Source organism: Gopherus flavomarginatus, chromosome 3, assembly GCF_025201925.1.
Source record: "Gopherus flavomarginatus isolate rGopFla2 chromosome 3, rGopFla2.mat.asm, whole genome shotgun sequence".
Taxonomy (NCBI): Eukaryota; Metazoa; Chordata; order Testudines; family Testudinidae; genus Gopherus; species Gopherus flavomarginatus.
Window position 1 is genome coordinate 183,283,579 of NC_066619.1, and position 27,193 is coordinate 183,310,771.

The 27,193-nt window shown below is 39.5% G+C and overlaps 1 protein-coding gene across 1 annotated transcript in view; it reads right to left on the bottom strand.

Annotated features, from left to right (window-relative positions):
• Nucleotides 1-27,193, bottom strand: part of TRPC3 (transient receptor potential cation channel subfamily C member 3) — a 55,196-nt gene that overhangs the window by 11,804 nt on the left and 16,199 nt on the right. Inside the window, exons 3-8 of the mRNA XM_050946303.1 lie at nucleotides 20,608-20,793; nucleotides 11,635-11,799; nucleotides 7,596-7,812; nucleotides 6,206-6,439; nucleotides 2,912-3,176; nucleotides 2,118-2,313 (exon numbers count right to left, since the gene is read on the bottom strand). Of these exons, the coding sequence (XP_050802260.1) occupies nucleotides 2,118-2,313; nucleotides 2,912-3,176; nucleotides 6,206-6,439; nucleotides 7,596-7,812; nucleotides 11,635-11,799; nucleotides 20,608-20,793 (1,263 nt within the window). The remainder of the gene's footprint in view (nucleotides 1-2,117; nucleotides 2,314-2,911; nucleotides 3,177-6,205; nucleotides 6,440-7,595; nucleotides 7,813-11,634; nucleotides 11,800-20,607; nucleotides 20,794-27,193) is intronic.

The following is a 27,193-nucleotide window of genomic DNA, read 5'->3' on the forward strand; positions in this document are numbered from 1 at the left end:
AGGTGAACTGCAGGGACCTCTAAACTAGGTGTGATGGCATAGTTCAGTCCCCATGGCAGTAGATTTGGCCTGTCTGCTGAGATTGCTAGCCAGAGTGTCTTTGCCAGTCATGATAGTGGTTTGCATAATTTGGGCTCTTATCTAGAAAGGGTTGACTGAGATCATCAATTCCATTTAATATAGGTCACCCCAGAGCCAGCAGATGCTAACACCTCTCATGATCTGGACCATAAATATGTGAGTAGGGAGCAGAGAATAGACCCTAAAGTATGTGATGTTTCCATGATATTCTGTACAGAGTAAATCATCTTAGAATTTCCCAAGAAAACTATTTGCACATAATTTTTACGTACTTTCTGATATCACAAAAACAAGCTGAAATTTTGGTAAAACTGTTTTTGTAAGGCAACAGATTGATTGGCATCTTAAATATACTTTTGTCTTTGTAAGCAATCTTGATTTGACTTTTAAAACCAGTAATCTTCACCCGTTTGGGTGTGTCTTTCTTTCCTTCCTTTTATTGCACAGTATTTGAACGGTAAGCACCTAAATTGAATTAATTACATTCTGAAATGAAGTTATTTGCTGTCCCGGTGAACCCCAAATAAATCATCTGTCTTATAGATGAAATAGCTATTCATAATTTTGAGAACTCATCTAATTTAAGATAAACTGCAGGCATTAAAAATCTGCCACTCTGCAGGTGTGCGTGAGTGCAGCCACTAAGTTTTCAGGGCACATGGCAATGTGTAGCTAAGATTAGAATCAAGTTTTAAATATTGTACTGAAAGCAGAAAAAGGGTGCTTACACTTCAGACTGAATAATTAAGCTTGAAAAAGCTGTTAAATGTGATTTAGTCATCAGAACACTCTCATACGAAAATCTTTGCTTATGTCATGCATTAGCACAGTGCGTAAACCTAAGAAAGTGTATGTATTAATGAAGCTGAAGTATCTAACACATCTATGTTTAGTTAAAAGGTTTGGGGGAAATGGACTAGCGAGCCAATTATCTTTATGGAATACAGTAAAATCCATTTAACCAGCACTGAGGGCCTGGCCACCCAGTCAAATGTCCTATGTTCAGGGAAAGGTGTTATGAAATGTTTAAAAAGTAAGAATTAGGGAATCAACTAGACACGTGCTAAAATGGTCTGCTCAATAGCTTTGCTGTCTATTGTATCCAATCCTTCATTTGAAAGTTTGTTTAAGTTGAAATTTTTTTGGGACAGACCTTTACTGTTTGTACAGTGCTTACCATACTCGCATGTCTATATAAAAGCAATGAGCTATACTATTTCTCCAGATCCTGGGAGGTCCCAAACAGTTTGGCTTGTTTGCCAGGTAGACCCAAACCCTCAACCCAGTTTTTCTGCCATGTCTGCAGGGCAGAGAACCAGACTGGCAGGTGTTAAATGGTTGTAGAACAAATACAGTAGGGGGTCATTAAGCTACAGGACTCAGCTGCCAACCATAGAAAGAAGGAAGAGGGGGATTCTGATTGGAATTGCGTTCATACTTGCATTGTCACTGATACTGCTTCCATCCAGAAGAGGGTTGAAATTTGATTGTGTTTGAATTTTTGTTTGGACTCTGGGTTTTTACTGGGCTATATCATTGTGTAAGAAATATATTTATAACACAATTTGATACTATTTGCAGATTTAAACTACATGATGACATGGTAAAGCACAACTGGCTAGACAGGCCCTTAAACATGGTTCTGGCTACCAAATTCCTGTCTGTGTGGCCCAGACCAAACTGTTTTGAAAATAAAAAGTTTTGGCCTTTCAATGCTGGTAACCAAACCCAGACTGAGGAAAAAAAAGTTTAAACCATGTTTTTCACGGATGGTTCAAAGTACTGTTTAAATAAGGTGCAAATGAGTTGTTCTCACTCTAACTTATACTTTGTAATATTTTGTAGATTTTTTCTCTCTAAAGTTGTTCATGAAATAAGGCGTTATCTCTTAGCACAGTGTTTTCTTGTGAGCTTCTTTAACTGGGGTAGTCCCTTTACTAATACTTATTTCCATCAGAATGTGCCCATTAAGAGGATTCTAGTGTCCTTTTAGAACATAACAAAAGAGAGAGATACCTTAGAGAGAGAGGCCTTACCTCAATTTCTTGATAGGAGCTGTTGATCATAGCAATCAACATGTTGAGCAGAACTACAACCATTGTTACATTGTATATGCCATACAAAACATAGCCAATATTCTCTATGAATTTATGATCATATTTTAGGACAACTGAAGTCACTTCAGATAAACCAAATATTGACCAAAACAAGGTCTTGAAACTTTCTTCAACTCTGTATGAAAGAATCGAGAGGAATGATACTAATTATATAAATAAATACACAGTTCTTATGACAAATTTAGTAAATAACCTCAAATATCTGTCTGTGATTTAGATTTTAAAGTTTTGAAAGGGATTTTAGTGTAGATGTTTAATCAAAACAACAAATACAAAAAATCTTTTTTCACAGAATGTTTGATTTCTTTCCATCTTGATTTGACTATACTGGGAGCAGAGGGCACTCAACATCTCACAAACTCAGGCTATGTCTACACAACAGAGATGATAGCACAGCTATGCCAGCTTAGCTCTACCAGCACAGTCCCACCAGGATAGTCCTTAGAGCAGATACAGTCTACACCAACAGAATGAGTTTCTCTGTCAGTGTAAAAATGCCACCTCCCCAGATGACATTAGCTACATCGATGAAAGCACTCTTCGGTCGACATAGCTTCATCTACACCGGGGGTTTCGTTGCCATAACTGTGTTGGTCAGGGGTGGTTTTTTTCACATATAGCTATGCCAATATAACATTTCAAGCCTCAGGCCCCCAGCGGGTAATGACTAAAATTTTGTATTTCCTTTTGCTTAAGCACAACTTCATACTTACGTTGTAAAAGCAGAGTTTACTTTAGCTCCAAGGTAGTAGGAGTAGAGTATGAACATCCCAATCATAAATGCAAAAAATACCATAATAAAAAGGACCATAAACTTAAAAATGTCCTTTACAGTCCTTCCAAGGGAAATCTGCAAGGGCCCAAAGCTCTCATTTGCAGGCAGGATATATGCAATCCGAGAGAAGCTAAGCACAACAGCTATTGCATAGAGACCTTCAGATATTATCTGTGGATCAGATGGGAGCCATTTGTCTCTGGCTGGAACACATGAAATAAAGGGGTAAATAATTGAGTTTCTTACTTATCACCATGTTTAGAAAAATATAGCTATAGATTGGGAATTGTCATGTACATATCTGTATCTAGTAAAGAAACATTTGTGGAGTCTAGTAGCTGATGTTGTATTACAATTAGTTTTTAAGTTATAAATGAAGAATTTGAAACGTATACTTTTTCAGTGAAAGTTATAATGTAAAGAAACATGAGGATCTCTTCTAATAGTGTGTGTATTTACCTCTCTATTGGTAGTTAAGCATGAAAATTAATATGAGGATATACCCCACCATAGTATGAATTTTTTATATTATTACATATAACATTTATAGATTCTATAATAATTAAAATCACTGCTAATATTTGCATGTTTCTGTACATGATAAAATTTTTCCAAATAAAATTAAAACATAGTAGTATTCTTATATGTACCCTAATCTTTATTTCTCTTTTTTATTATTTAATTTGTTTAGGTATCTAGAACAGCTATATAGGACCACTAATCATTATTCAGTCTTTCCTGAGTCTGGACTCTATGTCCTAGTCCATTTTTGTTTAACAACAATAATTATTTTTTATTTATATTGTATCAATGACTAAAGACTGCTGCTTTTAATAAGATATAACCACACATATGTTCTGTAAAAAAGTTATTTTGTAGGTTAAAATCATATAAAATATCCATAAAAGAGTAATAATGACATAATAAATAAGGACAGTAAAACAAATATTTAATACAAAAACTTTTTTAGAGACAAATTAACAGTGAATTATGTCAAAATAAATACAATATTAGTTTTTTTTCAGTAACATATGTTAATATGTCGATATCACCAAAGATTGTGGATTTTTTGTTGTTGTCTGTTTTGGTTTTTTAATTAAAGCAATAGAAAGGCTAATAATTTATTAACAGTTATATGCAGGATTGAATCAGGGGTAGGGGGGTGGTTTGGTTTTTTTTATGGAAAGTCAGCAGTGATGGCTGAGGAAAAAAATTAGTTTATTGAGTGCAACAGGCTATTTAGGTTTTTGTTACAATTTTCTCACCAAAAAAAACAAGAGAGAGGAGTGTCCCCCTTATACCCATTAGCCCAGTTCAAATCCTCACTCTTCCTGATTCAGAGCAAGGACTTGAACTGAAGTCTCCCAGGTGAGGGCCCTAGCTTCTGGGCTAAGGTAGCCTTGGAAGGATTAGACAGGGCAGTCCCTAGGGGGCATGCAGGGCCTGGGACAAATTAGCCACCACCAGCTTGGGGGCCCCACTCTGCATTGGCGGCTGGGCTGGATCCAGCCTGCTGCTGCTGGCAGTTGCTGGCACCAACTGCTGGGCTATTGCTGGCCATAGTGCCACGGTGGCTCAGGGCTCCGGCCAGGGTGGGGGACTCGCTACACTGAAACATGGGCAGCTGAGCCAGGCACTGTCTCTGCTAAGACCATGGGCCCAGGGTGGCAGCCGGGACCCTGGGCATGTGGGGAGGCAGCCAGGAGCCCAGAGGTGCTGCAGCACCTTCCACACTCCTAGTTCCCACGCCGATGTCTTCTGGGACCGACCACGCTGGCCAATAGCACCGGCCCACGGAGCGTCTCCAAAGGGCAGGGCCCAGAGCAGTCGCCTCAATTTGCCCTACCCAAGGGACGGCTCTGGGATTAGATTGGTAAACACTGATGTCACCATAGACATGCAAACAGACAAAAAATACTTCCATCAATAATAATCAAAATTAACAAATAGGCAAGTAAGAAAAATGATGCTTGGGAATTTAGAGTCAAAATCCAATAATGTAGACTTGTGAATTAGGCTTATTACAAATGAATAAGTGAATGAGCAGTAAAAACAGGTATGATATGTTGATTTAGAGATATTTATGTTGTATATTTTGACATCCGATGTTGACAATTTGTGTTTCAATGGTTTATAAAGCTTGAACTCTTTGAATTGCAACATCTACTGTCATTAAATATTTGTTTGACCCCGTCATAATTTCATGCAGTGAAAATTTAAATAGATCAAAGTCTAAAAACAAATCTTAAAAATAAACAGCAATATTACCCATCAAAATTATAAAACATAAAAATCTATTTTTGCGAAGCCTAGATTTAGGATATTTTGGGGTGGGTTTCTCAATCTCACCTGTTGAAGCTGTTCCTCCATTATAAAATGCTTAAGCATTCACTGGACCAGAAAAAGGATGAGAATGATTCTCTAGCCTAGTGGTTAATGCACTCACCTAGAAGACCCAGAGTCTAGTCCCTGCTCCAATGACTATTTAAGTATTTTGTAGAAAGTGAAACAGCTTTGACAGGAGAGACTGAGGGAAACCCACTCTAAAAAATATCCGATGCCCCAACACTCAGCTGGGAGACCTGGTTTCAAAATCTGCTCTATATCAGGCAGACTGAGGGTTTTAACTTGTGCCTGACATCCCACGCGACTGCTCCAACCAACTGGATATAAGGAGGATGGCACTATATCCTCAGCTGTGTTTTGTGTGGGGCTCAATCCAGAAGGCAGCCTCTAAGCATGCCTACCTGATCAGGCTCCACAGAAGAGATAGGTGAGGGAGTTTTTTGCATGCCCACCAACAGAAATATAGGCACCTACAGGGTTAGGTGGCAGCTGAGCAGAGGGTTTGAGGATCTAAATTTTGGACTTAGGCACCTAAAGTGGCAGTAAGGCACCTAAATCCCTTGTTGAATCTAGCCCTAGGGGTCAAATTTAGCTCTGGGATAAGCAACTGCATGGACTTCATGGTTATACCCAGTTAAACCTGAGCTGAATTTGGCCCTATTTCGTTTAGTATTAGTATGTCAATACGTTATTTGTTAAACTGATGGCCACAACAAATACTGTTCAAAAAGCATAAAAAATAAAAACAAATCAGCAGAAACCTTAAGGTAAATATTATGAAATCATATAGTTGCAAAAGGTTTCTATTTATGCCTAACAATCCTAACACTGTCCCTTTAGATGAGTGCCTACTAGTTTACTACTTGAAAGTAACATTAAAACTCACCATAAGTAAAATACTCTATTTCTGGTGGAAGTGTGACTACAGAGAGGTCACTCTCCACAATGTAATTGTCCACATATTGCTGTGCTTTGGTGGCCTGCAGAAATGCTAGGAGCCTGGCTGTGAAAGCAGCAATGAAAATGGACAACATCCCAAAATCCAGAACATTCCACAGCTGCAAAATATATTCCCTGGGTCCTTCTAGCCAGAGCTCTTTGCATTCTGACCACATCATACCTGCAACAAGAAAGCAATAGAGACAGTTTGATCACAACTGAGAACCATTTAATTTTCCCTCCCATAAAATCAGGATTCACCAGGAAGGCACTGAAGTACACATTTTCAGTATTACAGGGTTGCTACCTAGATCAACTTTCCTCGGGCTGTCTTTAGGGCCAAAGCTCAGTCATCATACATTAGGGCTGCTACATTGTAATATAATGACTTCACAGTGCAAACATCATGACCTCTCAATGTGATGTTTTTGTTGCAGAAGGATATCTTTTAAAAGTGGAAGGATAACCCTACCAGCGCTCCTCTCCCATTTCACTTAATAACATTCATAAAATCTCAAACAGGCTGGCAGATGATCAGGCAATGAAAAAAAGTCTAGTAACAAAAACTGACTCATTAGCCCTTTGACACTGAAAGAAGCTCTGATTTCCTCCAGTGCTAAGTAAGCCCTAATTAGCTAATGCATTAACATCAAGCCACGGAAACACCTGATCTTCTGGCATATACAATGGCATAGGCTTTATGATCTTGTTTAAAATAATCAGTTTATGTTATTACACTATTGTATCAGTGATATTACACCAATCCTATTACATTCTGAAAGCTATAATATTATTGATATGATATCTATGATATTACACCAAACCTGGGCTTCTGCCATAAATGTTGGGATTTCTGAACATTGTAGTTGTATTACTGTGAGTCATTGAGTTTTCCATTTATTACACAGTGGTGCAATCTTCGTCCTCTGAAGAATACAGCTGGCATTTTACTCTTGCAAATATGTGGAAAATTACTCATTTTACAATATTAAATAAAATTGTTCATTACACTGAACATAAGAAGACATGTTGGTGATGTTTACTTAACTGAGACAGCTCTTACTGAAAGCAGAAGAAACTAGAAACATGCCTTTCCTACCCATGGCACCTTTGTACACCAGGGGCTGCATGAGGGGCAGTGTGGATCTGCTTATGCCAATTGTTGGCTGCTGGAAGTTTTCCTCTGGGAGCCAATGTAGCCCCTGAATACCACTGGAGCTGTATACATGGCTGCAGTGGGGGTCAGAATTTGGGCCTCGCTTTTTTCTTTTAGAATGTCTATCTACACAATACAGCTCTCATGGAATTGGAGTGAAGCAGCAATATTCTATACTTACCAAGCACCCACACCATGATCAACATCTCTGTCCAAGTGAACTGGGTAGTTTTCACCCTAAAGATCTGTTTAGGGTAATCAGTAACAGTGACATTCGGGAGGGTTGTGATGCCTTCAAATCTGTCTGAGGCATTGAACACCAGTAGGCCCAAGAAAATAATGAAGGATGCTGCATGTGCCACAAATTTCATAAATGGGCTGCGGAGAATTTTTCCGAGCTGTGAAGGCAAAACAAAACCAGTCCCTCATTTTTAAAAAAGAACAGTCATGCAATGGTATCATTCCTGACAGTACTCTCAAGAAGGCAACCCATACAGGATGGTGTCCTGTCAGTCACCATTTTTGATGCTCCATAATCACATAGAAGACAATGCAGAGTAATCCTCTCAGGAATTACATCCACACCATATCAGTATTCACTACTGTTCAGAGAGGACCTGATCTAATGCCTATGGAAGTCAATGGAGAGGTGGATCAGGCCGAGGGAGAAGTGGATAACAAAATATCTTCTCTACCAACAGGGAAGATATCCAAAGTTTTCAGGACATTATTACTTTACCTATGATAATTAGCTGTATCGAGTTCAGCAAATCAGAACATAAAAGTACTATTTATATCATGGCTGAGGAAAAGCAGACTCTTCTCTGGATGATGTATTCAGAGCATAAAATATTCCCCAGATCAAGACTTGGTAAATGCTTTAAAAAACACTAATTGGAAAAATTTACACAGCAACAAAGTAAGTAAAACGAGTTCAGAAATATTAACATGTTTAAATGAATTCATCTGGATTAAAAGAGCACTCTGTGGGTTAGAGAGTGGCGCTATTAATGTTGCTGCATTTGGGGTGGGTGGAGGTGCATTAAAACAGAGGCAATGGCCAGCAGCAGTCTTCCTGCAGAAGACAGAGGAAGCAGCACACTTCAGGGAAGCTGAAGGGAAAGCACTCTGGAGCTGCATTTACTACCTCCTGTACAGAGGGAGCATGTGAGCCCATTTGCACTAGCCCGGTGCCACAAGCCAGTGTGGTAAGGGGCAGGGCCATAGCTCACCTTTTCTGGAGGGATTCTACTGCCAACCTCTTGGGGGAGGAGGTGTTCTTGTACCTCTGTTGGTGCTGTCACTCCCCAGTTTATGCACTCAATGAGTGCCAATGAAAGGGTTCTTGGGGGATGGGCATTCTTTCCCCCTAACCTCCTGTAATGCACCCACAAAAGAGCAATCAAATTCTGGCCCAAAGACTTCTGGGTAACTATGGACCAGTGTGTCATTTAGATGTTGGCCTAACGTGGAGACTGTGCAGAGATGCAACTACCCCACACCATTGGGAAATCCAGGAGGGACTGCATCTTAGGAAATACAGTTTCTACCAGTTTCCTCTCCCAGCTTCCTTCCAACCCCTTTTGGAGTGAATAGCACCCTTGGGGATATACGCACAGAGCAGTCTCTGAAGACCCCTGTGCATAAGGACTACTGTTACTCCTGTCCTTTCATGAGATTTTGCAAGATTAGTGGTGGTCACAGCATCTTGCCTCAACCCCTGCACAGTCTCTCAAATTATCTGGCTCCCCAAATATAGCAAGGGAGTAACACTAAGTTAGTTCAAACATATCAGTTGTATTCATCGATTCCAAGGTCAGAAGGGACCATTGTGATCATTTGCTCTGACCCCTTGTATAACACAGGCCACGAAACCCCCCAAAATAATTCCTAGAGCATAGCTTTTAGAAAAATATCCAATCTTAATTTAAAAATTGCAGTGTTGGAGAATCTATCACGACCCTTGGTAAATTGTTCCATTGGTTAATTGCCCTCACTGTTAAAAATTTACACCTTATTTCCATCCTGAATTTGTCTTCAACTTCCAGCCATTGGATTGTGTTATACCTTTCTCTAACAGATTAAAGAATCCATTATCAAGTATTTGTTCCTCAGATAGGTACATGTAGACTGTAATCAAGTCCCCTCTCAACCTTCTTTTTCTTAAGATGAATAGATTGAGCTCCTTGAGTCTTCCACTGTAAGGCGTATTTTCTAATCCTTTAATGATTCGCTTGTGGCTCTTCTCTGAACCCTCTCCAATTTATCAATAACATTCCAGAACTGTGTGCAAGCTCATGTTCAGCTGAGTATCCACCACGAACCTCAAATCCTTTTCAGAGTCATTGCTTCCTAGAATAGAGTTCCTGTAAGTATGGCCTATAGTCTTTGTTCCCAAATGTATATATTTACATTTAACCCCATTAAAATGCATGTGTCCTTACACCTAGCTTACCAAGTGATACAAATCGCTCTATATCAGTGATCTATCTTCATTATTTACCATTCCCCCAATTATTGTGTCATCTGCAAACTTGATCAGTGATGATTTTCTGTTTTCTTTTGGGTCATTGATAAAAATGTTGAATAGCATATGGCAAAGAATGGTATTAATTATGACATAAGACAAAATATTATGTAAGATTTTAAAACTTCATCTGAAGGTCTGCACTAACAGCAATATCCTTTCACAAGAAAGCCAGTGAACTTAGTGAGTGAAGAGTCTAAAGTAGTTTCCCTATCTCAAAGTTTTCCTGGACCTGAAGTCAGGGGTTAGATTCAGTGAGCTGAGCAGTAAAGTATGCACTAATTTGACATTCACTAGTTATACAAAGGACTTTAATAGCCCCTGTTCGTATCTGACCTTTATAAAGCATTTTTAAATTACAATATTAAGCAGTTGATCTGTACGTCCAATACTTTGATTTCACATGAGCATTCAAAAAGGGCCAAGTGTTTCTGGCAATGGGAATTAAAGCTCATGGAGAAATGCCATTTTTTCCATATCAGACATTAAAAAAAACCTAATCATGAGTTTACATGACATCAGTCTACCATGCAGCTATAAGGGGTACCTTTACAACAGCTCATCAAGGGAAGTGACATTTCAGAAGATAATCTGAGTAACAATGATGCTATTTCATAAAGGTTAATCTTTAAAATAAACAAATAAACAAATGACCGAAGAAAGAAAACATCAGTTTCCTTTTAAAAATGTATGGGGTGTGCAGAATCTTATCACCTCTTAAAGGTGAACTGCAAAGCAAAATATAAACTCAAATGGAACACAGATTTCTGTTCTGGATACCCCTTCTGAACAGGCTTGTGGGGAAGGGCCAGGAAGACATTCCACAAAGAAGTAAGTTCTAAGTAAACTTTAAAAAAGCCTTCTCTCTGAAATCCTCTTTTGTTCTTCCCGGTTTACTGAAGATATATCAGAATACATCATTTGGTTGACATCACACATATCATGGAATGAATGGATTTCAGTGAGACTGCTGGTATTTGTGTTATGACATCATCTGTGAACCTAGAAACACCAGGATGATTTCACCGAGGGAAAATATAAATGTGAAATTATTTGTTAAAAATGTTGTTCTCTTCTGAATGCCCCCCCAGTGTGGTTAGAAAACTGTGCTTCATTTAAGTTTTGCTTTGCAATTCACCTTTATAAGCAATCTGACCTAACAGTTTAGCAACAACAAATATTTCATTTAGAACTCAATCCTGTACCATTGAAGTCAATGGTAGTTTTGCTATAGAATTATATGAGAGCAGAATCAGATCCCTAAGATGCCAACTGAGAGGAACTGATATAGAGCTTTTTGGGCCACTGTAGGAAGTGTTCATTAGCAAAAAGTACATAGTACTTGTACAAGTTCAAGTATATAGCTGGTATCATGGAGAGAATCTAACCCAAAATATTCAAACAAACATAAATATCATGGAGTCTGAGAGATCTTATTACATATCTTAGTGCTCAAACACAATTTACTTGCACATAGAATAACATTTCCTCCTCATACTTGATCAATCTTATTCCCTCTTTAAAACAAGAGAATTTGGTTCAGAGCTGAGATTTCTAAAAAATCTGAATAATCAATTAAAATTCAAGTGATACAAACTAGGAGTGCAAGATTACATTGCAGATGACAGTAACTGAAAAGGAACATCTGGACCAGTACAAGGTGTTTAATGTGTAATTTATAAAAAATCTGTACCCTGCTACATGGTGCAATCCAGTAACCAATGGCAAGAAGTGGAAGGCCCAATGCAACAACCAGCACAACGAGACACTTGATAGCTATGGTCTGTTCCCGTAATCCTGACAGATTTTCATACCAGATAGTCAAAAGCTGTTGCTGACAGTTTGGATGGGCCACAAACTGTAGATAAAAAGAAAGAAAATCAAGGTTCAATACAATTTATAATAAGAATTATATAAACATTACATGCAGAATCAGCAAATATATAAATAAATAAATAAATAAATAACAAGTATTAATTTAGCTCTTTAAAAGCCTGTTCTTTTTGTCCTTTTCTAACATTTTGGTTAATTTATAAATAAACAAAAAAGAGAAGAAATAGAAACTGAAGTGATAAATGAGCCAAATTCTGCATTTGGATGCACACGTGGGCAGCGCTCATTACATTTAACAAGAGCCTCACATCTGAGATCAAGTTTGGCTCTACAGATTATGGGCTAGCTCCTTCGGGAGCTGAGTGCTCTCATGAGCCCCAGCAGACCAAAATTGTTCCAATCTGTATGAAGTGTTTCTGTGGATCCCAAAACTTTCGGATCTGAGACTAACTCACCTGTAACCCTACCCCCTGCCGCTCCCACACACAAAGAATCTAATTTCTTTTTGAAAACCTAATTACTTTTTGAAAGCATTAAGCACCTCTTTCACTAACTATCCCATTTTAAGTTTAAAATGGACTAAAACAAGATATATAAAGCAGCAAGATTATAATATAAGGTTTGGAACATTCCTATTGAGCAGTAGAAGCTATATTGTAATGTGTATTGTAGTGGCACTGTGTAGTTATATTAGTCTCAACAACGCATGGTACCACTACTCATCTGACTTCTTGACAATATGGAAAGCAATCACAGAACTTCTCTAACAAAACATCCCAATGGAATGGAATTCTGTGGAAAACAAACAAAAATTGCCATGATGTAATACAAGGAAATTCCATTTTGGGACTCTAGTGAAAAGCTACTCTCATGGTCTATAATGCTACCAGAACTCTCAGTTTACTGTGTTACACACTTTGTTATAAATTATCCTAAACATTTAAAATAGATATCACAATCTATTATCATGTTTCCTCTGTTCTTACAGAAATTCATGACCTCAACAATATCTTAGCTGAAAGATACTATTAAATGGCATAGTTTGATGGTCTTCCAAAAATGATTCTTTCTCTTGTATTATTTTAAAAATCAAAAGGTTCTTGAACATAGAGATTGTTACCACTATGCAGTTTTATGCTATCATTACATTTATTTATTAATTTACTAGTTTTACTGAGCTGTTAACATCATAACACCATCTTACCAACACCTTAAATGAGACCTGAGAGGTGTATGTTTTAACTAAAAATACTAAAATCTGTTATTCTTAATTACAGTAGATCATTTGATTTTGAACAAATCTCTCATATGGGAGGTTTATTTTATTTTTGATAACTAGTGCACATTATTTTTATTTGTTCATTTAGATTGCAGTAGTGCTCAAAACCCTCAATCAGAATTGGGACACCATAGTGTTACATGTTGGACAAACACATAAGGAGACACGATCCCTGCCATAAAAGATCTCAGGTCAACATTTTTAAACTTGAGTGCTTAAAGTTATGCACCTAAATCCATATTTAAGCATTTAAATAAGAGTGACCTGATTTTCAGAGGTGCTGAGTATACACCGCTCTCATTAACTCTAAATCTTTAAAATCAGGCCGCTTACTTAGGTGCCTGAATAATGAATTTACATGCCTAACTTCCAGAGACTCAAATGTGTACATTTGGGATGGGATTTGCAAATCCTTCTGTGCTGGCCTAACTCCCACTGAGGTGAATAGTAAAACTCCCATGCCATTTCTAAGTACTTTTGAAAATTCCACTTTTACGCTTTAGAATCTAAAAATGCAAAAACTAGACAAAAGGTGAGGCAAAGATTTATAGCATACAAGTGAAGTGATCAGTGTCCTAACAACAGACAGAAACAGACAGACAGAGAAATGCTATCAAGTTGAGTATAGGAACTTGCTTCTCCCAGTAAGCTATTAATTATCACTGTTATTAATAAATACAACATCAGCACTGGGTTGCTTGTCAGATGCTATCATTCATGCGAGGTTTACAGTCTTGTAGTTTTCACAGCCTTTTTTTCTGGCTGTCAGAAAGTTTAATGGAAATAATACATGAAAGCTTTAGATCCAAAACTGAGACTTCCTATGGGATCTATGTCCTGTTAATGTACAGGGATCTTTCTTCTTTCAGTTCCATTATATTTATCTGCAACAAGTAGATGCATGCACACATTACTTCCATTATCATCAGTAAGAGATTCACATATACATAGAGAAGGGTATATTTACCAAAATGTAATTCTATATTGACAAGCTGTGACTAACTCTGCATTGAATACGGTACTTAATTCCATTTTAATATTTATTACAAATAAACACTGTCATAAGAAATAGAAAATGTAGTGTAAAAGAAAGATACTTGCATTTGTTTTGATAACTTTTAAGCTTTAGTCTATTAAAATCAGTTTTGTTTTGATTTTGTTTAAAAATGAGTTTGTTTAGCACTGTTTTCTAAACCTTGACTTTGCATTTCTGTATTATTGTGAAAATGCACACAGCAAGACCACGATGTAGTGAGAGAGTTGTGTGAAGTTGTGCACAAGACTAAGCAGGGAAAGCACAAAATAAGAGCATCCTCATTGTTCTATAACTGATTCCTTTTCTAGTTCTGGGCAAGTCTGACTTTTAACCTCAGTTTCTCCATTTGTAAAATGAAGATAATAAATAGCATTTATCTGAGACAGACTGTCTCACACCTTGTTGTGAAGATTCAATTAATGTTTGCCAGGCACTTTAAAGATGAGAAGTACTATACAAGAGCAAAGTATACTTACTTTGTAATATTTATAAAGTAGTTAAATTGGCCAATATCTGTGTAAGAAAGTGAGAATATTTTTAAATATTTTTATGAATCCTCTGTTTGCCTAAGTTTTCCCCATACTTTACAATGCTACTTAGTTGGGAAAAAAGGATTACGTTTGATCTCATGGCAGACTAAGAGACATAGGTGTGTTACCTCCCTGTCTGTGAGCAATGAATAGAGTCATTAAGAAACAAAACCATCCCAGGTCAATAAGGGGTCTAAAGAGACAATGCAAGCTCCAATAACTCCTGGATTGACACTCTCAAGAGGGAAGCTGAGCAGAGACCCCAACTTGAAAACAAAGGACTGGGATGTGTGAGATAGGAGGGGATAAGTGTGGGCACTGGAAAAAACTTGAGCTCTCTCACACATGGGGACTAATTAAAGAGGAGTCAGAGAGACAGAGTCTGAAAATGGAGTTCACTACAGATTGGCTGGTGAATTATGGCTTGTCCAGAATGGACTATGCTTTAACCTTCATTTCTCTGTGCTAACCTAAGGACTTCCTGTGCTGTGTTCCACTTAATTAATAAATGCTAGTCTGTTTTGAACATGCTGTTTGGATGTCATTACAATACGGGCTGGGGTGCACTAGTACCTGAAGAGTATATAAGTCTCTCTCAGGAGTCTCTCTCAGTTGAACTCACTGGGTAGAGCTCAGCGTGTGAAGCAGGATTGCTGGAGCCCAGTAGCTCTCCCTAGGAGGTGGTGAGGCTGTATGGCCTACCCTGAAAGAAGAGTAAGACCCCTAGGGAGTCAGGCACACTAAAGGGGTTCCTCCAAAAGACTGTGCAAAACCTGGGGCATAGCACAGATCCTGCTTATCTGTGAGAACTTGCCACTAAATTAGGAAGTTATAGGAATCTTCTATTTTTAAAAATTGTTCTGATAACACCATACAGTACTCCTATAGGAATGCTAGCAAATTCTCTGTGTAGCTCAGACATTGTTTCAGACTGCATTTTATGGTTTGAACTGAGTTCCTCAGACTAAATAAATATAATGTAAGCACTGTACATCCACTTTACTGTTCTTCGTTCTCTGTTGACATCTTAAGGTACCATTCATTGTTGCTTGCCAACTCTCTTGCAAGCTAACTTCCACTTAATGTCAAATATCATTTTTAAATGCTTATAGTAAAATAGGGCAGGCTTCTTAACAAAAATTAAATCAAGATGCAGGTAATGAAGACAAGGAAATCTCTAATCTCTTAGGGAGAAAAATGTTAATTTGATGCAGTGGCTTTAAACAGGGAAGTGATCTTCACCTTTTAATCCACTTTGCTAGAAAGAAAATTCTCTAAATATGCTGACTCATGTGCCAACTAAATCACATATTAAAGCATTTTCTGTTTACAATGGAATGGCAGATCAAAAGCTAAAAGTCATTAAGAGCTAATGGATATCTGGTCTCTTAACTAACTATCACCATTTAGAAAAGTGAGGGTCATCCTGAGTTAATTAGCAACCTGGCCCATTTTGAAAAAAAAACACACAAATATTATTTTATTTGCAATTTAGCTTGTTTTGAGTTCTAGTTTTCTTGTGCTCTTTCCTTTTGCAAGAATAAGCCCCACCCTTTGCACAGATAGATCCACTGTTCACCAGCAGGGGCACCCAGCAGGAAGCAGCAGGTTCACCTTGAGCAGCAGAGAAAGACTGAAGTCAACAGGTTACTTCTACTTCCAAAACTGTATTTAAGCCAGCCCTAAAAAAATCTCGGGGGAAGGGGAAGCAATACCTGCCTCACCCCAAATATCTGGGGGACTGGGAAGAAACAGCCCCTCTACTCCAATAGTTATTATGCTAGGAAGGTACAGGGGTCCTGGTCCTAGACAGTGAAGTCCCCCAGTGCAAACACACTTCTAATACACATCCACAGACCTGTCTAGCCACCCAGTAGGCTTGTTGCTAATGGTCTAGCAGCATTTTGATTTGACATTAAGAGGAAAATTGCCCATGTTATCTATTTCTTCACTGACACGAGAGAGGACCAAGTGGGGAAGAGAGTATTGTCAACAGTTATGCAAGTTCCCTTTAGGAAGCAGATCAAAGAGCTGCCAAGAGGAGATTAGAGGTGAATTTAACCATTGACAACTGCATTATCTCCTCTTTATTCTATTTTATGTAGGTTTTTAAACCATGTTCATCACCATAGTATCTGACCACTTTCCAGAAGTGCATTAATCAACATGACTACACATCTGTCATTTGTTTTTGTTTTCTCATCCTCTCCCCGGGGAAGTGTGTACACTGGAGTGTTTTGTTCATGTAGGATTTTAGAGAATTTTGGTTTTGTTATAAATATACATGTTGCTACATATTTGTGTTAGAGAAGGCAAGATCAAAAAAAATGTGCCTTGCACTTGAAGTGGAAGGTGATAAGATTTGTGATGGTCCTTAGATCTTGGGGGAGTTAATTCTACAGTCTCAGGGGGGCCTCCAAATAAATCTCTGGCTCCCACACAGACAACGCTTACTGGAGAAGGCTTCGTTGTGCCAGAGGACCACAGTCTTTGACCACAGTCTTCATCCTGGTGCTTTAGGTGGTCTTTTAAACATCCTGGGCCCAGATCATAGAGCACCTTGAAGATAAGGATCCCTTGCCAAATTTTGTCGCTTCTCCTATAACAGTTCTGAAACCCACTGGATCCACTACCAAAATTTTAATTCATGCTTTGGTCATTTCTAACCTCACCACTGTAATCTCTTCTTTGGCTTCCATCTTCTCAGCTTTCCTCCTACAGTCTCTTCAGGATGCTACAGCTCAAACTCTCTTCCAACCATATCACCCCTTCCACTGGTGCCTTCTGCATTTCTATCATCTCACATTCTCACACCTGCATCCCGCCTCATCTTTCATTACATTTATCTATTGTAGGGTCCAATCCAACTCCCACTGAACTCTGAATAGGAACAGAGGACAGCTCTGATAAGCCAATTTTACATAGCTGTTTTCGACTTTAACATCTTGTAGAACAGGTACAGTGTGTGCCCCAGAAACATGCACTCCATGCCACTCTGTTAATGTGCTCCTCAACTGGATGTGAGGAGACTGAATGGACATTGAGACTGAGCAATCTTCTTTCTTTCTCTCTCTCTCTGCTGAGAATGCTAAGAAAAATACCACAGTGGAGGTGATTTCTTGCATTGAAGATGCTTGTCTACTGGGACTTGATTACAAAGATGGCTCATTTAACAAAGCATTGAAAGGAAAGTAGATGGTAAAGAACTTTCAGGGTATGTCTTCACTATCGGCCGGATCGGTGGGCAGCAATCAATTTAGCAGGGATTGATTTATCGCATCTAGTCTAGACGTGATAAATTGATCCCCAAATGCTCTCCCATCGACTTCTGTACTCCACCTTGGCGAGAGGCACAAGCAGAGCTGACGGGGGAGCAGCAGCAGTCGACTCACCGTAGTGAAGACACTGCGGCAAGTAGATGTAAGTACATTAACTTCAGCTACGTTATTCATGCAGCTGAAGTTGCATAACTTAGAACGATCCCCCACCTCCCAGTGTAAACCAGGGCTCAGTCTCTACCAATCCCTTCTAGGCTTTTAGACCATGTTCATATTGGCTAGCTTTGAACCACTGATCTAGAGAGAGGTTCCTGTTCCCATCATTAAACATGTATCAAAAATTGTGAAGTTTGCCAAGAATTGTATTGGTTTTTCCCAATTTTGAAGTATGATAGGTTGTGCAAACACCAGCCCGGAAAGAAAGGAATTAAGCAGCTGCTCTGGCCCCAGGTGCACATGCCATCCTATCTGCAAAGCACACATAGCTTGGAGGAGGAGATCAAAAGGGGAACAGGCCAGCTTAGTAGAGGAGCAGACAGTGGAGGGAACTGACCTACACTTGAGCAATTGGGAAGGAGCAGTGAGAGAGGTCCTGTTGCTTGAGGCTCTGGTCGCAGAGACTATACCAGAGCCATAAGGGAGAGATTTGCAACACTAAGAAGATCTGAGACTTTACCTTTGATGTCAGTTATTTACTGTTTATTACTTTACCTGTTAGGAAAGAGGGGACTGGTAAGAAAGTGATCCAGGGAGGCAGCAGTATAGCTCTTTTGGGCACAGGACTTAGAAAGGGCAGGCCCTGGTTCCCCTACAACCAGGAGGCCAGAAGGCATAAACCCTATGCCTAATGGGGGAGAACCTGGGCAAGGGAAGATCCTAAAGGCCTATCACCTAACCAACAAGGCTACCCCATTAGGACTCTTTATATAATTGTAAAAGGGGTGGACAAACAGGTGTGACCTAGGCAGAGGGTTGGCATACAAGAAGAGCAGACCACCACAGAGCTGGAGTGGCTGTCATCAGGGGCGATGCCAGAGAAGAAGTAGCCTTGCTACACCTGTGCCCAACCAGAAGAGGACACCCGTGGTGAACAGCTTCCTTCACTTGAAGATTTTACACTTTTACAAAACTAAATGATGGTTACTCATGTATTTCACCCTGTTGGAAAAGCATATAACCATAGCTAGTGGAAAAGTGATTAAATAAAGTGAAAAATGGAAATTTTGAAAAGTTGGGAATTCTCATATTTTTGTGGAGATTTAAAAAAAAATTAAATGGGAAACCATAACATTGTGAAAATAGCAGTATTTTTGTTATGGTAATTTTATCCTGCCTCTGCACACAACCATCAGCATAAGTCATCCAATAAATAAAATACAGCTGTCACTATATTTCTTCTGTATGTACTGCTGGACATCATATTAACTGTCATCTGTGTTGGCCTACTGGCATCTTGGAGAAAGAACAAGATAACTATACATGGAAAAATTTCTTTACATAATAATGAATTGATAAAACCAGGTGGGTGAGATAATTTCTCATGGGACCAACTTCTATTGGTGAGAGAGACAAGCTTTTGAGCCACAGAAAGCTCTTGTAAGAGCTCAAAAGCGTCTTTCTCACCAGCAGAAGTGGGTCGAATAAGAGATTATCTCACCCACCTTGTCTCTCTTATATCCTGGGACTGACACAGCTGCAACTACACTGCATACAATGAACTGATAAACATTTAACTAATCGGTTGCATTCTACAGAGTTGTATTTCTGGCTGTAAAGAATATTCATTTCACAGAATAAAGTATTTTTATGGCAAAAAAAATCTTTGCCATTCGTTTCCACTGCAGATATACTGTGCTTTGAGTATTTACAAAAACATATGAATAAACGAATTGATTAAGTGACAATAAAACTGAAGTGCATATTTCCACTATTGAACTCACTCTGATTTATTTAAACAGAAGACACTATAAGTCAGACAGAAATTTTTTCTACAAGGCTGCTTGATTAAAAGCAACACATTTGCAGATAAGCTATTTGGTGCTAATATGATGCTTTCAAAAATATGATAAAGAAACAGAGTAACAATTGAAATGTGTTCTCTTTCAGAGCAGTGAAATGAAGGCTCTCCTTAAAAAGAAAAATATGTGTAAATAGTTATATAGTGAATAGATGCAAGACTTTCCAAGCAGGTTATGATATAATTTATTTAATCAATTCCAGTACTGCAAGTAGCAAGTAAATAAAATAAATTTTAAAAAAAAGCACTAACAAAATAGCCCTTTTATGATAACATGAAAGAAATCCTGTTGTGGCTACAGCCTTCACTTTTGATTAAAATGCTATCACAGGGATTGGCAAGAAGACTCACGCACATAACTACATTAATGGAGTGAAATGCTGGCCCCATTGAAATCTTCACTGCCATTGACTTGGATGAGACCAGGATTTCACCCACTGTAATTTGTGTAAATATATCATTTTTCTGGCACATGCTATTTCTGTCATTAAAAATGCAGGGCCAAATTCTCAGCTGGAATACGCTGACATAGTTCCACTGGAGGGTTTTTGTGTGTATTAGTTTACACCTGCTGTGAATCTGGCCCACATATTTTGTCTTAAGACAATTTACTGTCAGTCTATTAATACATGCTGAATATGATACAATGCATTCACATACAAAATTGTTTAAAAGTGCTGGTTACACAGTTACCTTTTTTACTTCATACTTAATGGCTAATTTGACACGACTCAGTGAAGCTCTGTGCCTCTGTGTTTCAACTGGCTCAGCATCCAAATCCCCATTGAGAATGGCTTCTACCTCTTCAGAGTCTCGGCAGAGATCAAGGACACCAACCACGAAGTCCTTGCATTGCATAGACAGCTTGCGATAGTCATTCTGAAAAGGAAGTTAAAAAATAATAGCCCTTCACTCACAAGATGGGTATACTTAGCAGTTGACAATAAGGAAATATGGACAAATTAATGAAAGCTTAATTGTGTCATATTTATATTGCACTTTACATCCTGTGACTCTCTAAGTACTTTACAAATTTATATTACACTATATTATATATTACAATCACTTCACTCTCTACTAAAAGGAAACAGATCACCTCTGAGGTGGCAACTATTTAACACTGCACTACAAAACTACACAAAGGTTTTAGGACAAGTGAAGAAGAATCCTGAATCAAAATGGAAGTGCTAAGGAAATTTCATTGGTAAAATGGAATTACCCAAACTGGAGACCAGAACCCTGGACTTTTTAACCTTACTGCTGCAAAAAATGTCAATGTATCTTTAAGCACCAGATAGAGTCTACAGAGATCGCCATTTGAGCTACAAAATCTAATTTCTGTTCCTCCATCATTGCTAACGGTGCTGATAATCCTTGTTCTTGTGTTTCATTTTTTTCTCTATTCCTCTCTCCCACCCATCAGTTCCAATAAATTCCAAATTGCCATAATTTGTGTCTTCTCCAGCACTCCTTAGATACCTTTCCCTTCCTTTCCTCTCCTCTCTCTCCTATGTAACTTCCTGAATATGTCTGATATGAACCAGTCCCTTCACAAAACTATCTACCTTCTTAATCCCTTGCTCTTTCCTCTCATTTGTTCATTTTCCACCACTGTTTCTCCCTCCACTACCATTACTGTCAATAATTGCTGTCTTTATTACCTTCCGCAAGTCTCTAAAATGTGTCACTATCTGCCCCCCTTCTTAAAAAGCCTTCCCTTGCTTAAGAGATTCTTTTTAAAGTCCCCTGTCCTGGGAATTAACACTGTGTTATCTGAACTAGTTTAAACGTAGTTTAACACAATTTAAACATGGTTTGCCTGGACAGTGTTGTTAAGAACAGTGCTCTAACCCGTTTACGTCAGCTGCCCATTGCCTCCATCCTCACAGCACAGATGGTGCCCCACAGTGTCCTAACTTCTCTTTTTCTAAAAAGCACTTGAAAAAGTAGTGTTTTCTCATCTCTCCAGTTTTGCACTACATCCTTGCCCATTTTCAGTCTGGGTTCAGTGCTGGTGATAGCATGGGAATCTCTCAATTGTATATAGTTAAATACTTCTCTCTTTCTGCTGTCTCTGGGACTCTCTTCATTCTCTGTGACCTCACTGCTTCCTTAGACATTGTGGGCTACTCTATTCTCCTGGACTACACCCATTGTTCTGCAGGTGTGTCGAGATCCCACCTTTATACCTGTCAAACTATTATTTCTAGAGTGCTTCAGTGACAGCTTTTCTGTGTAAGTCCCTGTTCTATGCAGTACATAGCACATTGCTGACTCTTCTACCCTTTTCAATTTACCTCCTCCCACTGAGTCATCTTATTTCTACCGTTAACTGTAGCTGCTACTTTCACACTGGTGACACTCAGTTGTTCATATCTGTCAACACCTTTAACAATTTCCATCTGCCCACTCTCTTTGCTTATCTTCACAGGAAATTTGTGGCTGCATCTCAATATTGTTGCTCCAACCTCTGTACATAATTTTAGTGTAATGCCTAACCTTGAACCTTCTTTCTGCAAACTTTTATGTCTGCATATCTGCCTATCATCACCTCTGTCACATTAGCCATGTATGCCTATATCTCAGTTCCACTTCTGTTGAAATCTTCATTTATGCTTTCATCTCCTCACCTTGATTTCTCTAACACCTTCCTCAGTGGCTTTGCCAAGACCCAGCATTTGATTCCCTCATATACATGTGCAGTTGGCCATCTTCCCACAGGTACAAAGAAATATGATCCCATCTATTACATAAACAATTCTACTAGTCATCATTCATTTCAGGACCCAATTCAAGATTGTACTCCCTTTTATTTTAAAATCCCCCCATCATTTGCTCCAGCTAGTTTTTCCTATAGGCCATAAAAGGATCAATGTGAATCTTTTGTCTCTTCATACTGACTATTCTCTATTCATCTAGCACTGGCATTCTCTCTTTCTTTTCATACACTCCATCTTCTGAACATTCTTCATGTGAGTCCTTTCCTCTGTAACTCCTGTCAGCTGGAAAATCCTTTCTATATATCTCAGCTTTACTGTCTGCCCATCTGCAAACATATCTTTTCCCTTGTTTAAGCACCTCAATTTCTTTCCCCTTCTGCTAGTTTTGTTAATTTTTTAACTGAATTAGCTTTTTGTAATATGTTTTGGAAAGTTGCTCTACACAGCAGTGTTATACAGTATTCATATATGCTATTTTCTAATTTCCAAAACAAAAGCGTTTCATATTGGTAATTAAGAAATTGAAAGGTTTCCCTTAAATAATTTATTTGCTACTTAAAGACAGTTGCTACCATTTTCACTACAACTAAATAGGCATTTATATAAATGGTGGAAAGGAAAGCACATTAATCACCATTTACAGAATCATTTGGAGTTAAAACAACATGCATAAGAAAGGAAATTAAAACTTAATATTTTGTTAATAATATAAGGAGTAGCAACCTGCATGGAATTTGGAGGGAGGAGCACAGGTTGCAAGAGAAAAGAGTCTGGAGGAGGCACCAAGAAGCCAGTCACTGTGCATATAGCTTCAATTAGGGTTGTCAGGTGTCTGGTTTTCGACTGGAATGCCTGGTCAAAAAGGGACACTAGTGGCTCCAGACAGCACCGCTGACTAGGCTGTTAAAAGTCCAGTCGGTGGGGCTAAGGCAGGCGCCCGGTGGTTCCTGGTAGCAGCAGCATGTCCCTCCTCTGGCTCCTAGGCAGAGGGGCAGCCAAGGGGTCTGTGCGCAGCCCCCACCCCAAGCACCAGCTCCGCATCTCCCATTGGCCAGGAACCACAGCCAATGGGAGCTGCAGGGGTGGCACCTGTGGACGGGGCAGCGTGCTGAGTCACCGGGCCGTGCCTCCGTAGAGAAGCCAGAGTGGAGACATGCCATTGCTTCTGGAAGCCACCTGAGGTAATCACCACCTGGAGCCTGCACCCCTGACCCAATCCCGTGCCCCAACCATGATCCCATGCCCACCCTCTGAACCCCCTCAGTCCCATCCCAGAGCATCCTCCTACACTCCAAACCCCTCATATCCAGTCCCATCGCAGATCCTGCACTCCCATCTGGAGCCCTCACACCCCAGCACCTGAACCCCCTGCCCTAGCCTTGATCCCCTTCCCACCCTCCAAACCCCTCAGTCCCAGCCCAGAGCACCCTCCAGCACCCCAAACCTCTATCCCCACCCATACCCCAGAGCCTGCACCCCCAGCCAGAGCACTCACACCCCACCTGCACCCAAACCCCGCCCCAGTCCGGAGCACCCTCCTGCACCGCAAACCCCTCATCCCCAGCCCCACCCCAGAGCCTGCACCCTTAGCCGGAGCCCTCTCCCCCTCTCAACCAGCATGGAGCCCCTCCTACACCCTGAACCCCTCATTTCTAGGCCCCTGTGGAACCCCTCCCCAGCCCAGAGCCTGTACTCTCTCCCACACCCCAACCCACTGCCTCAGCCTGGAGCCCCTTCCTGCACCTTGAACTCCTCATTTCTGGCCCCACCCCAGAGCCTGCACCCCCAGCCGGAGACCTCACCCCTCCCGCAGGCAAACCCCGAGCCAGCCTGGTAAAAATGAAAAGTGAATGAGGGTGGGGAGAGCGAGTGACAGATGGAGGGAGGGAGGGAGGGAGCAGGGGCGGGGTCTCAGAGAAGGGATGGGGCTTCGGAAGAGGGGCAGGGCAAGGGTGTCAGTTTTGTGCAAGTAGAAAGTTGGCAACCCTAGCTTCAAAGCTAGCTTCAGTTGCAGCATCGCTATACATAGCTCTCTTAATAAACAGGCATTTTAGAAACATGGAGTCCTCTCATGTTATTACCCAGCACGCCGTACAGGAAACATAAGGCCACAAATTATGGCTCAGATCCTGCAACTGATAGTGTGTGGGAGAATGCACCTACGTAAAACCTCATTGCCAGCCGTAATAGCATTATATTGATGGGAAAGGAATCACAGCCATCCTAAGTTCCATTTTCTGGCACTTAAATTTTTTTAGAAAAATCAGTCTTTGCTCTGACATTAATTAGGCCTATTCTCTGTTCAATGCTGATTTTTTAAAAGTTTAGTAAAATTTAGTTTGGCTTTTTTTGAGTTATCCAAATGACATTTTTTATGCAGCAAGATCCAAATTTTGTCCTTGCATGAATACAATTTAATTTAGTTCTGAGAAAACTGACCAGGCTTTTTCTTGCACTTTAAAATGCCTTTATTGATATGTACATAGATCTGAGTGATGAATGTCGGATTTACTCAATGAAGAAATTGGCTGAGAAGTAAAGGAGTTCTAATCTGAAAATAATAATAGTGTACCATGCAAGCAGCTCACACTTCCTTTACCATCTAAGCATTCACTTGCTTTTCTTTTTTCTTAAAAAAGAATATGGACGTTTAATGGAAAAGGCTGTTAGTGAAAAGCTATTTTTGAAAAAGAAAAGAAAAAAGCTAGGAAATTAAAATTCAGTTTCACTCCACTGAAGCCATCACTTAGCCACATTATACATATACATATTTAGGCATCAATTTAACAATTTATGCAATAATACAAACAGGGCCGGCTTTAGGCCAATTCCACCAAGTTGGGCCCCACGCCTAAGAGGGCCCTGTGCCCAATGAGAATCTCTTCCCTGGCTAGAGGCGCCTTTTTAATTTTTACTCACCTTGCAGCACTCTGGGTCTTCGGCAGCACTTCGGCGGTGGGTCCTTTGCTTGTTCTGGTTCTTGGGCGGCACTTCAGCGGTGGGTTCTTCAGTGCCGCCAAAGATCTGGAGTGAGTGACGGACCCGTCGCCAAAGTGCCCCGGAAGACTCAGAGCACAGCCCGGTGAGTACAAGCCCAACATGTTTTTTTTACTTTTTTTTTTTTTTCTTCCCTGCCGGGGCCCCTTCGAAACTGTTTGAATTAGGCCCCGCACTTCCTAAAGCCGGCCCTGAATACAAAATACTGTGGGCCTGATCTTCGTTTAAACTAAGGGTATATCACAGTGGTTATAAATTACATTTATATTCACTCTAAGGTCCCTTTACATTGCCAGAGTGGTGCAAAGTGGCCTTAAGGTAAGTGAGAATTAGGTCCTACCTATACAAAAGAAGGATGGGGTGTGATTGCTGCGAGCACTAAAGTTTCCTGACTTTTGCACATTTAGTTTTTCAACCATTACATTGATTACTGCTTCCTGGGTCTGATCCAGTATGTGTACACCCAAAACTCCTACAGAAATATGCATAGGGAATGAAGAACTGGGACCAAAATCTAATGTGGATTTCCTCCACTAAACGTTTTAAGAATTTGTAAGCAAGTTCTTAAATAATAAAAGTATTTATGCAAATAAAAATGTATATATCTACTGCATATTATATATGTTATGATCCATATTTTCAAAATGGCCAGAGCACAGGGGCACATACAATTGAATAATTAATTCATTCACACAACTGGTGCAAGTGCACATGCAAACTTGGAAAGTATAAAAATGGCCATTTAGACCATGTGCATAAATACCTAATTTGTGTGTGAGTTATAAGAACTTCATGCAAAAATCAAACACAAATTTGTATACATTAATGCATATTGACTTGAGCTCTTAAAATCTGGTCCTAAATGTAGAAGTTTGAATGCTCTTTATTAGTTCATATAAGGAAGACTACGTAAATTGACTTGGAAAAGAGACAATATCTACCCTTAGATGGATATCCATATCTTCCATCAGTTTCAACGGGAGCTTCAGGCACAACCAAGTGTAGGAATTTGTCCTGTATAAAGTGTGACTAGAGAGCTCTTTGATCCTTGACCTGAAGGACCAAATTCAGCCCTGGTGAAAGCAGTGCAATTCTTGCTAAAGTTTATATGAGGGCATTTAGCCCAATGCCATTATACGTAAACCACAATATAGCAGTGCCATTTTTAGCAACCTCATCCCTTTGTAGGTTCATATTTAACTTTCAGCACTCATTATACCAAAGGGCTGTCAGCTGATCTGACTGCTAGAAAGCCTTCCATTGTCCCATGGTGAAAATTTAAAAATGTAAAACAACCGATTATAATCTATTTAATCTGAGAAATATAAAACGTCTTGTCATAAACAGATGGTTAAGGGTTAATGTCTCTTTTACCTGTAAAGGGTTAAGAAGCTCAGTGAACCTGGCTGACACCTGACCAGAGGACCAATAGGGGGACAAGATACTTTCAAATCTTGGTGGACAGAAGTCTTTGTACTTTTTGTTTTGGTTCGTTGTTCGCTCTCGGGACAGAGAGGAACGGGACATCATTCCAGGTTCTCCAAATCTTTCTGAATCAGTCT